General features: G+C 52.9%; 1 protein-coding gene across 1 annotated transcript; it reads right to left on the bottom strand.

Moving 5' to 3' along the window:
* Positions 1-3,209: 3,209 nt before the first annotated feature.
* On the bottom strand, positions 3,210-11,332 carry PAQR5 (progestin and adipoQ receptor family member 5). The gene is made up of 7 exons (XM_050902941.1): positions 11,282-11,332; positions 10,877-11,004; positions 10,541-10,746; positions 9,735-9,861; positions 4,832-4,928; positions 4,160-4,301; positions 3,210-3,528 (listed from the first exon to the last, which is right to left on the bottom strand). Exons 1-7 carry the CDS (start codon positions 11,330-11,332, stop codon positions 3,281-3,283), a joined length of 999 nt encoding a protein of 332 aa, XP_050758898.1. The 3' UTR covers positions 3,210-3,280.
* Positions 11,333-12,458: the final 1,126 nt, after the last annotated feature.

Here is a 12,458-nt window from a genome sequence, read left to right as displayed (position 1 = left end):
AACAGACACATTTCTTAATGGTCTCATAACACACATCAAGGATGCAAACAGTCAAAACTGAGCTGACCTCCCCAGGAGCAGACCCAGAGCCCCACGTGCAGTCCCACCGTCACGGAGCGCCTCGCAAGCCACGACCCTCCTTGCCCTGCACCCTAAAACTGGTAAGATGGGGCTGCCACCCTAAAAACCAGCCTGAATTCCCAGAGCCCTGGGAACAGCGCCTGAAGCTACACTTCTCACAGCAAAAAATTCCGCTCACGCTTCCACTGACTGCTGCGGCAGCGTCTTGCTTCTCCTGGATCCCAGACTGCTTCGGACTTAATAAATTAAACCCAGCGTACTGATACCCACCTGGAAAATGGTACACGCAGGATGGATGAGAGCGCAATTCAGTGTCATCACAGGAGGAAAGGTGGTTTAACGAACGAGCTAACGATTCGCACACCAGACGCCTTTCCCAAGACTGAAGGTACAGCAAGCCCGACGACAACGCCTGCCTCGCCTGGGGAGGTGTTCCAGAAGACAGTCCTAACTCTTGCCGCAATCACATTCGTACCCTCATTCCAGCTCATTTAAATCCACGTCGTGCGTTATACTCTTCTGGAAAAAGACATGCGTCTTTTGGATTAAGCGTTATTCAGGAATATTCAGATTCACCTTTTACCTTAACCCAAAGGAACTCGATAGACCTAAAAATCTGGTGTATCTGCATAGCTCATCAGCGCAGTGAAATCTGCTTGGCTGAAGAGCAGATGACTGACGTTCACTGGGATTTGGTCATAAAGTTAATAGTTTTGTTTGGGATTTGCTCTGGATTGGGCGCAGACACAACAAAACAACATGTTCCAACAAATAAATATCCTGTGTTATTTACTCGTAACAATTTGACACAGAGTTTTTATTTCTTTACGCGAATAAAATCTAGTACATTGAATAGATTTTTGAAGGCCTGTCTCCAACTGAAGAAGACATCTGGCTGACCTGTGCTGCTTCAAGAGCAAACATTCATCGTTCAATGTGTAAAGTGTGTGCCAGACAAAGCGTCCATGCACAGCGCTGCAGGATCCAGAGGGATTACGGTAGTGTATAATACGGTGTTATATTTTTTAATGCAGTTTTCCTACAAATAGTTTCACCTGAAGAGGACGAGAGGAATTCCCAAATTCAAAAGTTAAATGACCAAGAAAAAATGTATAACGATTCATGTAAATTTTACAGATTCTTAAATCATGTCTTGCACGCAGAGCCAGATTCCTTTCCAGTCACACGAGTACACAAGGTAAATAAGCTTTGCAATTATTAGCAATTATCTCTGAAGTGATTCATTGTCACAGACAGTGAAAGTTTCGTTTTTATGAAACTATACAAATCAGGTTAGCATATATCAGTGCGGTAGTTGTATTAGTTTTCTCTTTTAATGAAATAAAACTGTTGAATAAACAATTATGTTCCAGTGCTTATAAATATTAATATAAATCTTGGTCAGCTTTCAAAAGAAAGCTATTTTTCAAAAGACTTATTTGTCCCATAATACATTTAACGAACCATTGTATTGTCACTCAAAAGTGCATCAGTTATACCTTGATAGAGGCAATTGTACACAAAACAGATTATACACCCGTATGATTATCAAGAAGCTTAATAATATTCCCTAGCAGTAATCTTTGCACCCCATGTTCCTGTACCTGCTGCGCGGCGTTAGGTGAATCCAACGCGACAACCTCCGTCGCTGGAGCCACCAGCCGAGCTCTCCCCGCGGGCTGCCTCCCCCTCGCCCGGACCAGGCTGAGACCTCCAGGCTCTCTCCAGAGCTCTCTGCTTCTGCTTGTAAAATCCAAGCAGCAAAGGAAAGCAAGGAGCAACAGCCGGAGCACAGGGCTATTGCCGGGTGAGCAGAGATCTAACTCTGGAAATGCTTTAAAATTACAGGTTTTGATCCCCCGTGCATTACCAGCTCAGCTGTTCTAAATCCTGCCTTTTGTCCGACCATGCTCACGTCTCTACGCTGTACAGACTCCCGCTTCTTGCTCAGCTGGTGTTTTATTCGCCCCAGACACCTCCATCCTATTCACTCATGAAAAGAAAAACATTCTGCTATGCGAGTGGGACCAGAAACGAGAGAGGTTCAGAGGTGACGGCTCTACCATCAGTCACCCCCTCAGCCCAAGGGTCTGCCTAGCCCAGTATCCTGCCTCCAGAAACACCCAGGAGAGGATGCCTCGACGTGGCAGTCATGAATTTCTCAGCCGTCGCCCTCAACACGGTGTCAAAACGCCTTTTCGGAACAGCACGGCTGCCCGTGGGCAGCTTCACACCCGTGTTAAACACTCGGCACCAAACAGTGCTTGTAAGGAAGCCCGTGTCATCACCTCGCGGGTGCAGGCATTTCTTCCTCCGTTTATGTTTGATGCCACAAATGAGGTTAGAGAAGGAGCCCAGCCGTGAGTACAGGACGGAGGTGTCCGGTGCAAGGAGGGAGGGACGGTGCCCCCCACGCTCTGTGCTTGGGTCTGCATCAGCCGCCAGGCAGTCGCATCGCCCGCGCAGGCGAGTGCTCAGCTCTCCCATTGGAATTAATTTCCCAGGACTTACCTACGCACTGGAATTGGACCCAAAAAAAAGCTATTCTGGAGGAACGTCCCGTGGAGAGTCCTAGAATAACTCTTTCTGGGTAATGATTAAAAATGGCTGAATTTAAAACGTAGGCAAACTCTAGTCTCTCTCAATCCCACATCTGTCAGGCACTTGGGTTTAGTGTAAGGCTGTGTAACACAGATATTTGAGGTTTTAATCTCCAAAATAATGCCACTTTCAAGGTGAAAACCTTAGTTATGGAGCCCCTGCGAGAGCCCTTGCTCGTGTCTTCACCAAGGAGTCTTGGCTATCCATCTAAGCTGATGGCAAGGACATCTGTGTCACCAGATGACCAGCGTTACCCACGTTCACTTGCCTCCCCGATTCCTCCGTAAGGCAGACCTGATGAATGCCTATTGCTTTGGAAAGTATTAGCACTTATCTCCCTTTTACAGAAAAAAGTTAAGATAACTTTAAATATTTCTTGTGGTGAAATAGCAACTTGATTAAAAGCATTTCATACTCTGTTCCCAGCTTTAAAGCTCTATGTACAAAACCCAGTGCAATGTGTTTCGCTCTTGAGAAATTCTTAAATAAACATTTTCTCAGAGAGCGTAGGCGAATAAACTCCTCCTCATCCATACCATACACGTATTCTTTAGGGTCTGTCCCGTGGAGCAGCATAAGTACTATCTAGACCCGAAGCCTAATGCCCGTGTGCTTTTTCTCTCTGCAGAGGCTCTGGCATGAAGCGCAGGGACATCGAGCAGAGCCCGATGACAGCCAGGCTCACGGCCATGCAGATGCCCATCGACCCGAGCGTCTGCAGGGAGGAGGGAAGCAGCGAGGCGGGCAGGAGCCGGTCGTGGCGCTCGGCCATGTCCATCATGATGGCCTCCATCTGGAAGTGCGTGCCGATGATCCCACAGACGTGGAAAACTTGGTGGCTGTGCCCTGCAACAAAGCCAAAAGCACTCACCAAAAAACTCCTTGGGCTTTATTAAGACACCGCCGTGAGGGCTCAGCAGACCTTCTGCCTAGCATCCGTTGCCTTTAAATATTTATTCTGCTAATTTCTGTGGCTTTTATCGTTGTGCCACCAGAGCACAGAGATCTTCCTTTCCAAAAAGCAGCCTGCTGTAATGGAAGCGAGGGACGTGCAGCTCGCTGCTGCCGTCCTGGCACACGCGATGTGCTAAGGAGCACTGTGCTTGTGCACGGCATGGCGGGGGGAACAGGGAGAACCCCGATGCGGCCAGGACTGCCATCCAGTCTCCTTGGTGGCTGCTCCTGCAGTGCCCTGACATGGCACTGTGAAGCACCGCTGTGCCACCCGTGAGGTTTTTTGCATCAGAAATGAGTGCTTTGCGGTTATGAAACCCTCTGTGAAACGTTTAGGAAACAGCATGTTTCCGGAGCTGTTCCCACTTTACCTAGGCAGGACTGCTGTATCTCATATGTAAAACTACATTTCAAATTTCCAGCAGGGAATATATTATAACCCCTGGGAGTCACTCATGCATTAATGCGCTTTCTTCCTGAAAATAATGAGAAGACAATGCCAACTCACCCTTTTGGCACTCACCAATATAATCAAAGTGTCCTGGCGCAAGTCTCTCTGGCAGATGGCTAGCGAAGATGAAGCAAGTGAGGAAGGCAAAGACGGTGTGCTTGTAGTGGACCAGGATCGCAGCCTCCGTGCAGCTCTCCGCCGCGCACAGGTAGAACTGCAGCAGCAGAGAGGCGTCCGTGCAGGGGGACCGTGCAAAGGAAAGAGGGGAACAACACATTTCTAAAGGAGGCAGCGCCATTCCCTGAGCCCCCGTCGTCTCTGGCTGCCCATCACCCCGCACCAGGGCACGTGGTGCAGGACCCAGGGTTCAATACAAGAGCTGTCGCCTCCATTTCATGCAAACCCCAGCCCTGCACCTCCTGTCCTTAGACCTCACCGCAGGAAAATTCCCACCCCGCTCCAGTTTAGGAACTGGAAAACTTGCTGCTTTCAAAGGCAGTAACTTTCCAGCACGGGCAAAGTTTGAGCGCAGTGCTTTGAAGTGGAAGGAATCTGCCTATCAATAGGTGCAGGAAAAAATAACCAAATCTCTTTTCCTGCCGGAGTTTGTTTTCCTTTAAAGAAAAAAAAAAAGACTGGCATATTTTCCCAAATATTTTCAGACTAAGATGAAGCAGCTGATATTTCCAACCCTGCAGCAAGCAAATGTCTTGGTGCTGTGCATACGGGCCGTGAGAGGCGTACCCTGTAGAAGAGAGGGATGCTGTCGAAGAGGTATGGGTACACAAAGGCCAGGGTACGGGAAACCTTGCTGAACCTGGGCCGCTCCACCTCCGGAAACCTAGAGGAAAACAGAGAAAGTATTTCACATGGCACAGCACGGCAGATTAGGCTAACGCAAGCGCTGGATTCTGATTGTCCGTCGTTTGCTGGGGACTGTGAATTGCAGTATATAGGCTGCACATACATCCTCCCACGGATGACTGTGAATTCAGCCAGAGCAGCGCGCTTTTTTGTCTGCTGAGAATATTAAAGCTGCGACCACCCTCAGCTCACGTGGCTGAACCTTCCCTGGCTGAACCCCGAGCTGGGGGAGGAAGGATTTAGGGGTTCACCCTCCCCGGTTCTATGCTCTGGCTCTCGCAGGTGCAGCTCTGCAGCTCTGAAAACAATCTTTTTTACACCGTCCTGGCGTGGCTGATTTTGCTTCTTTTACCATTGCTCATTAACCATTACCCATCAGCAGCTAGGAACGGAGCTGGTCTTTAAACGGCTGCTGCCCCTGCAGTTGTTTTTAACTGAGCTTTCACTCTGGGTTTTGAATCCAAGCTTTCTGAGCACAGCAATCAGGGAGAATACATCTGCCTTGGTTTGGAGGTAATGCAGCATGCAGGCTGTGATTGTCACTGGTTGTTAATTAAGCTGTATTGCAGCTTATGTCTGAAATGCATCAAATGTCGCAGCATCCTTCTTTTTTACATCCTGCCAAGACTTTGCGATTGTCATTTCAGAGAACGCATGGAGTTACTGAAATCACAAACTAAATTAATTAGACAAGTTACTTTTTAATGACATCACCGTTATAATGCAAGAAGGAGCCTGTTGGTTATAATCATACCATATATGAGGAGGAAAGTGTATGTCTGGACAGAGAATAATATTCTCCATTTTGTTCCCCAGGAAATCACGCTGCTGAAACGTAGGACATACTTCATCGCTGAAATCACAAAATAATTGACCACCCAGGTCCCCAAAAAACCCATGATAAAACCTGGAGCTGGGTCGCAAGCCCTGTGCCAAGCCCCAAGCCTGCTCTTGCCGCATGGGGAACACAACTCAAACGAAACCTGGAGATGGAAAGCCCAGGGGAGCCTCAAAGAAGCCCAGCAGCACACGCTGGCACAGCCGCCAGCCATCGTGCTCCGTACAGCATCTCCAGCCGCCCGCGGCGAGACCGGCACGGTCAACGTGCCCCACACCAACCCCTGCCCCTCCGGCTGTGGGGGCAGTTGGGGGGCAGCACGGCGGGCGTCAGGATGCTCCCTACCACGAGGAGGGCTCCAGCAGCGAGCCCCTCACCCTGCCCTCCCGCCGCAGCCACGGGAGCTCCAGACCGGGAACAGAAAACCTCTCCCTTCGATGCCTCCCTGCTGGGAAAGACCAACTTTTACAGGGTTTTAGCCCGATGTGGAAACAAGGAGATTAACTCGAGCAGAATTACAACAGACCTGCCCGCTAAGCAGACGGGCTCTGTCAATATGACCCAAATTATGGGTTGAAACCCTAACAATTCAACTTATGCTCAAGAGCCACTAACCGCATAAGGGCTTTCATCTTGCTCCTCCTCAGTTTGGCCTTCCACCATGGCTCATAGCTTGCTCAGAAGACATCACGATGATGCTGAAGATGCCTCCTGCTCTATTTTCTCCTGTATTTCTGCATGATTCCTGCCGTATTTTCCTACCGTGGTTTCACCTGCCCGGCGCTGTACTCCCGTCCTGCTCACCTGCTGCTGCGCGGTGCTGCGCTCACCCTTGCCACACATCTTCCCACTCCTTCGGCCACGTACCGATCAAACCCGCGCTCCTCTCTTGCCAAAATAGAGCCACCGTATCGCAGCCTGGGCACACGGCCAGGCGCATGGTAACCGCGGGGACAGTGCCCTATTCACAGAGGACGGCCTGAGATGCAGCAGAGTTCAAGCGTACTCTGTTCTCATCCTGAAAAGCCCATACAGGTTTTTCTGCTTTCGCGGGGACGTCCGCAAGGAGATGCCAAATCCTCAAGCATGAACGAAACCTTTTGTGCAGCTGCTCATCCTGCATCGGGGTGGGGGATGCAGTCGGACGCTCTCTATTTCAGTGTGACAGGGGTATCTAGCGTCACGTAAAGGATAAACACGCTTCTTTCAGTCCATCTGCACACATTTCCCTGTTTGGCAATTCAATGTTCCTAGGGCACAGGATGCAAAAACCAACCAAACAAAAATTCTTACTGTTGACTCATCAACCAGCCAGCTAGGATTGGAAAATTTTCCTGAGAAGCTGGTAAAATTTGGTGCAGTAGCTTAGCAAATGCCTTGCTTCAGATGCCCCACTGCAAGTCTCTGCCTTCATCACGTCGCTGCAGGAGGAACCCGTCCTCCCCTCGACCTTCACAGCGTGCATACGAGAGGCTGAGCATACTCTGCCGCTGCATTCGGCCACGGTGCAGAAGCTCAGCTGGGGTCAGGAGCCCTTCCCTCACCTGAACCTCTCCGAAACAGCCAGGCGTGCTGCTCGCCTCTCTCTCCTCGGATGACTCCAGTCCCTGGCAGTGCCACGTGCGCCCAGGGCCGCCGGCAGCCACGGACCCTCCCGGCTCCTCGAGACAGCCCTGCCCAGGGTGCGGTTGGCGGAGCAGCCCCGACAGCATTGCTCTGCTGCTGCTGAGCCCTCGGCGAGGTCCCCTCCGACCTCGGTAGCATCACCGCCCGTTGCACAATTCGGTTTCGGGTCCGCCGTGGAGGGACGTTTTGGCTGGCGTGACTCAGGCGGCACGGCCCGGGGGTCGCACACGCAGCTGAGACGCTCACAGGCGTGAGCCTTGCCGAGGGGCACGGGGCGAGAGCGGCCGCCGCGGGGATGTTGGCAGCCCGGTGTGCCGGGGCACCGTCCTCGCGGCTAACGCGGTCCCCAGCCGTGACCCGGCGTGCGCAGGGTGCGGTGATGAATTACGGGGGCTCATTCTCTGCTCACCACCGCGGGGGTAAGCCAGCAGCATTGCTGGCCCACGCTGGTATGGTATATTCGGTATTCCTGCTCACCCAGGGATCTTTTGTTGATTTTTTAATTTTTAAGCCTACCTTTGATGGATTTACTGCTTCTCTAATGAAAATTACTGAGACAACAGGAATTGCTATTCTATCACAGCGATATTTGCATGTTTTTCACATAGCTGTACTTACAGTTTTGTAGTAGAGAGATGCTGACAATTAAATTTGCGGATCAAGAATTTTTTTAAACAATCCAAATTAATCTGGAACTGATCTCAAGTTGCTGATACTTCCTACGTGTTATCTTCAAGCGGTAAGTACTAGGATTAGCACACGGTCAGTGAGCTTCGTTTGCTAAGCCCATCTAATGAGACAATAAAGAGACGCACAAGACAAAAATAAGAGGGGGAAAAGAGACAAAAAGAAAGAGAAAGAAATGAGGAATATAAGGAAAAAATACCAAGGCCCAGCTGGCATCATCCACTGACTGATGCAAGAGAGATCCTTGAGTTTGCAGTACTGCTCAGTAATACCAAGGATAGGTCCAAATCTTCCACCCCAGGGAGTTACTCCAGTGAGTAACCCACAGACCAAAAGGCGAGTAAATCCTCCCGTACCCAACAGACACTTAAATGAGCCAAATTTGCAGGATCTGTAAGGGATATTGAGAGCTTAGCGCTCTCCCTCTCGGGAAGACAGGGTGATGCTCAGCTGCATCCCACCCTGCGGCAGCCCCTCTCTTGCAGCAGAGCCAGCCGGGCAGCGTCATTTCTTCCTGCTGCGTTTGCCACGGCGCAGGAGCATCTTTCTCCCTGCCGAGGCAGCAGCATCGAAACACAGCCCTGTGCCGGGACGGGGGGTCCGGGGGGGGCTGCCCGGGCCACGGCAGCCAGGGAGGAAAAGCCCCCCGGGGTTACGTGATGCTGCGACAGGCGACCACATGCCGAAGACACCCCAAAATACAAAGACGCCCCAAAACAGAAGGAAGGAATAATGCCGAACGATTCACGCCGCACGTGAAAACAGGAATTGTACGTTTTGCAAAGCAAACTGCGTGTCGTCGCAGTGACAGACACGAGTGCTTTACAAACACAGCCTTCAGGGAGGTATCTACCATGACTTAAATAAAAACCAATCCAGCTAGAGATCTAGCACGGCATGTATCGCTGGAAACCAGCCGAGTAGTTTAGACATTTGAGTTATTCCAAACAAATTGTCTAATGCCATTCAGGAACAAAATACCGCGCACGCAATGCTGCTCGTGCTTTAAAAATGATGCAATCGGCTGCGGGAATGTTGAGGTTCCTCCTCTGCAAATCTGTTCTACACACATATAAACACACACACGCATATAAACACACACACACGCATATAAACACACACACACATATAAACACACACACATATATAAACACATACACGCATATAAACACATACACACATACAAACACACACACACACATCAACACACCCGCACGCACACAGCACTCAGGCTGATCCGTGCCTTTGGCAGGACCGTGCTCATCTTTAAACCTAAACCCATACTTAAATGTTGGGGGCACTGGAGCCCGCTCCTTTTTGCAGGTTATGTTAGAAAAACAACAGCCCAAACAAGGCGCCGGAGGTGGGTATCTTCCTGCCAGGCACGTACCGTACAAAATTACCTTTTGAACTTTCAAAACTTAAAGCTGCTTCAATTGTTGTGCATTTTTGTTCATCAGACTCTCCTAGCGCCCACATGCAACCCGTTTCCCAAACAAAAAGTCCTCTTCTTCCCCATCCTGAGCTCAAGGCTCATATTGTTACAATACAGCCTGTAACTGAAAACCTTTATTAATAATACTAATTAACGACTATGCTGTGGCAATCGCGGCAGATAAAGCAGAAGCTTACCTGGAATAGCAGGACAGACTGGTGCTAATGACAGTGTTAAACACCGCAATGGGGACGTAGCAGTGGTGGAAAGTGCTGTTGACCCATTCTGCTGGGAAAACGTACGCCGAGTATGCCAGCGCGGACCCTGGAAATACAGGAGGTGCCCGGTTAGTTCTAGGTCCTGCCGGGACCCTCAGCATCCTCCTGGGCGCAGCCGTGAACCTTCGAATTGGCGCTTGGCATTGGGTGCTCTCAGGAAAGGGAGATACGAATTAAGGCAGAGGAGCAGCTAAGTAGCTAAGGGGAGCATCAGGCAGATGCCCCGATAGCCAGCTCCTGCAGACACCTTTCCATGAGGAGCCGGAGACGCGTTGTGCCATGCGAAGACCCCGGCTGCTGCTGCTGCTCACCCTGGGCTTGCACCCCAGCGAGGCACCACCGACTTCACTGACAGCATTTGTCTTTAATGTGGGGGTTTTTTTCCTTATTCCATTTACTACAAAGACCGAAGAGTGTGTCACACAGCCAGGCCTCCATCCCAGAGCTGCCCGGTACGAAACCCAGCCCCAAATTATTATTTGTGGCGGCGTCAGAGATGCTTCATGGTCCCTCCCAAGCACCAGGCTGCAGGGAGGAGGAAGAGGAGGAGCGGAAAATACACCCAAGCAGCCGCCGTTTCTGCTTGTCCCGTGGATACGAGCTGCCTGAGCACCCGGGGTTCAGCCCCGTCCCTGATGCCTCCCTGTGCTTCAGCTCCTGCTGCCCCGGGGAAGCGCTGGGGACTGGCACCCCACCAAAACCTCTGCGGACTTGCCCCTCCTTACCCAAGCTGTACATGCTGAGAGCCGCGTAATCGAAGAAGTAGCAGATGTGGCGGGCATGGGTGGACATGGTGCTGAAGGTGTGGGCGCAGCTGGAGGCGAGGGGGTAGATGCAGCAGGTCAGCAGGTAGGCGAGGAGAGGCCAGGCGTGGGGGTCCTCCCGGCCCCCCGGCCCCCGCAGCCGCCCCACCAGGGTCCATACGAAGTACCTGTGGGGTGGAGGAAGGTCAGCATCGCACCCTCGGGTGTCCCCCATCCCTGCTCCCCTAGCCTTGCTCCCACCACGGAGACCCACCGCCTCCTCCCACGGATGCTGAAGACCCAGAGCATGGTACTTACCAGGCAGGCAGAAAATGCGTCCAGATATTTAGGGTCTCATTCGTCATTTGGAAGACGCTGAGGAGGCAGTCTGCTGCCGAGCTTCTGGGGGGGCGATACCCAAAGAGGATCCCCTGCTCCCGGTACCCCTGCAAGGCAAGGACTGGCACTGGTGGCAGTCGGAGGAGAAGGAAGGACACATCGGAGGAGAAGGAAGGAAGGCTGCCGAAAGGAGGGTGCCCGTCATTCAGGACCCAGGACCCTGCTGCGAGGACAGAGCCGTGTCCCCGCCGTGGGAGGTGGTCCCGGGGAGGGGCTGAGCACTGTCCCGGGCGGGAGATGGCCACCCCAGCACCCTGCTCCCGCCTGTCACCTCCCAAAACCCCACCGAGCCTCGGGCTTAGGGAAGAAAAGCTCCTTTCTGACCTTAGGCACTTGGTTGATGCTGAGCAGCCGGGGTAACTTGAGGCTCAGCATCGCGCAGGTCGGGGCTCCAGCTCCGAGGGACGTTTTCGGCTCGGCTTCCCTGGGGACGAGCCCCGGCGGTGCCTCACACCCCGCCCGGCTGCATCTCACAGCCCGCTGGGGAAGCGACGGGATGGGGACAGGGCTGCCCCGTGACGGCCAAAGCGATGCTCCCCGGGCTCAGGACGGGTGGCCTGGGGGAGATGAGTGTTCACGGGGACGTGGCACAGTGTCCCCGTGGGGGGGTCTCAAACCCACACGTGGCAGATGCTTCCTGGGGGGTTCCCGTGGCATGGGGAGGGGAGACGGCATCATCCCTGCAGGGGATGTTGGGATCCCTCCCTACCACCCGTACCCACAAGGGACAGGGGGAGAAGGATGGCATGAGGGACTGAAACCCCCTATTATCACCCCAACAGAGCCAGGGGTGATGGGGGAACAGCACCCACATCCCCCAAGCACCTTGAGGTCGCACAGAAAGCCCTGGGCATGGGCTGGGGTGATGGGGGAACAGCACCCACATCCCCCAAGCACCTTGAGGTCGCCCAGAAAGCCCTGGGCATGGGCTGGGGGGGGCTGCGGGGTGCAAGCAGGTCCCCTCAGGGAAGCGGGGAGAACAGGGGGTCCCGGGCAGCGCCCGGGCTGGTTCCCCTCTGCCCGCTTCCCATCAAACTTCCCAGTGCCACGGTGCAGCCCCTCTGGCCCCAACATCTCCATCTCTTACCCGCTGATGGCTTCGGCAGCGCCGCCTCTCCCCCCTCCGCCTCCACCACCCGGTCTGTGAAATGAAGGTGAAAAAAAAAAAGGATCATCTCCTGCACCCTCCTGCAAGGGACCACCCGGCCCAGGGGAAGCCGGGCGAGAAGGGAGCCCGCGGCTCGGCTGGTGAGATCAGCCTCCCGAGAGCTGCTCCTGCGACGGCGTTTCGGCTGCCCCAGCCATCCCATAACTTCACACCGGGACACACCGAGCTTCAGCCGTCAGCACGCATTGCCGGCGCTGCACAGAGACTTGCCTGTCCCAAACAAACCCCTTTGCTGCCCTTTCCCGGCCCCTGGCATTACCCTTCGTCTTCCCCTGCTCTTCCTCCCTGCCCATACTCTACCTCTCCGCGCAGCCAAGCAGCTCCGCTGCAAAC

Source organism: Gymnogyps californianus, chromosome 11 (genome assembly GCF_018139145.2).
Source record: "Gymnogyps californianus isolate 813 chromosome 11, ASM1813914v2, whole genome shotgun sequence".
Lineage (NCBI taxonomy): Eukaryota > Metazoa > Chordata > Aves > Accipitriformes > Cathartidae > Gymnogyps > Gymnogyps californianus.
This window is presented reverse-complemented; position numbering and strand designations above follow the sequence as displayed.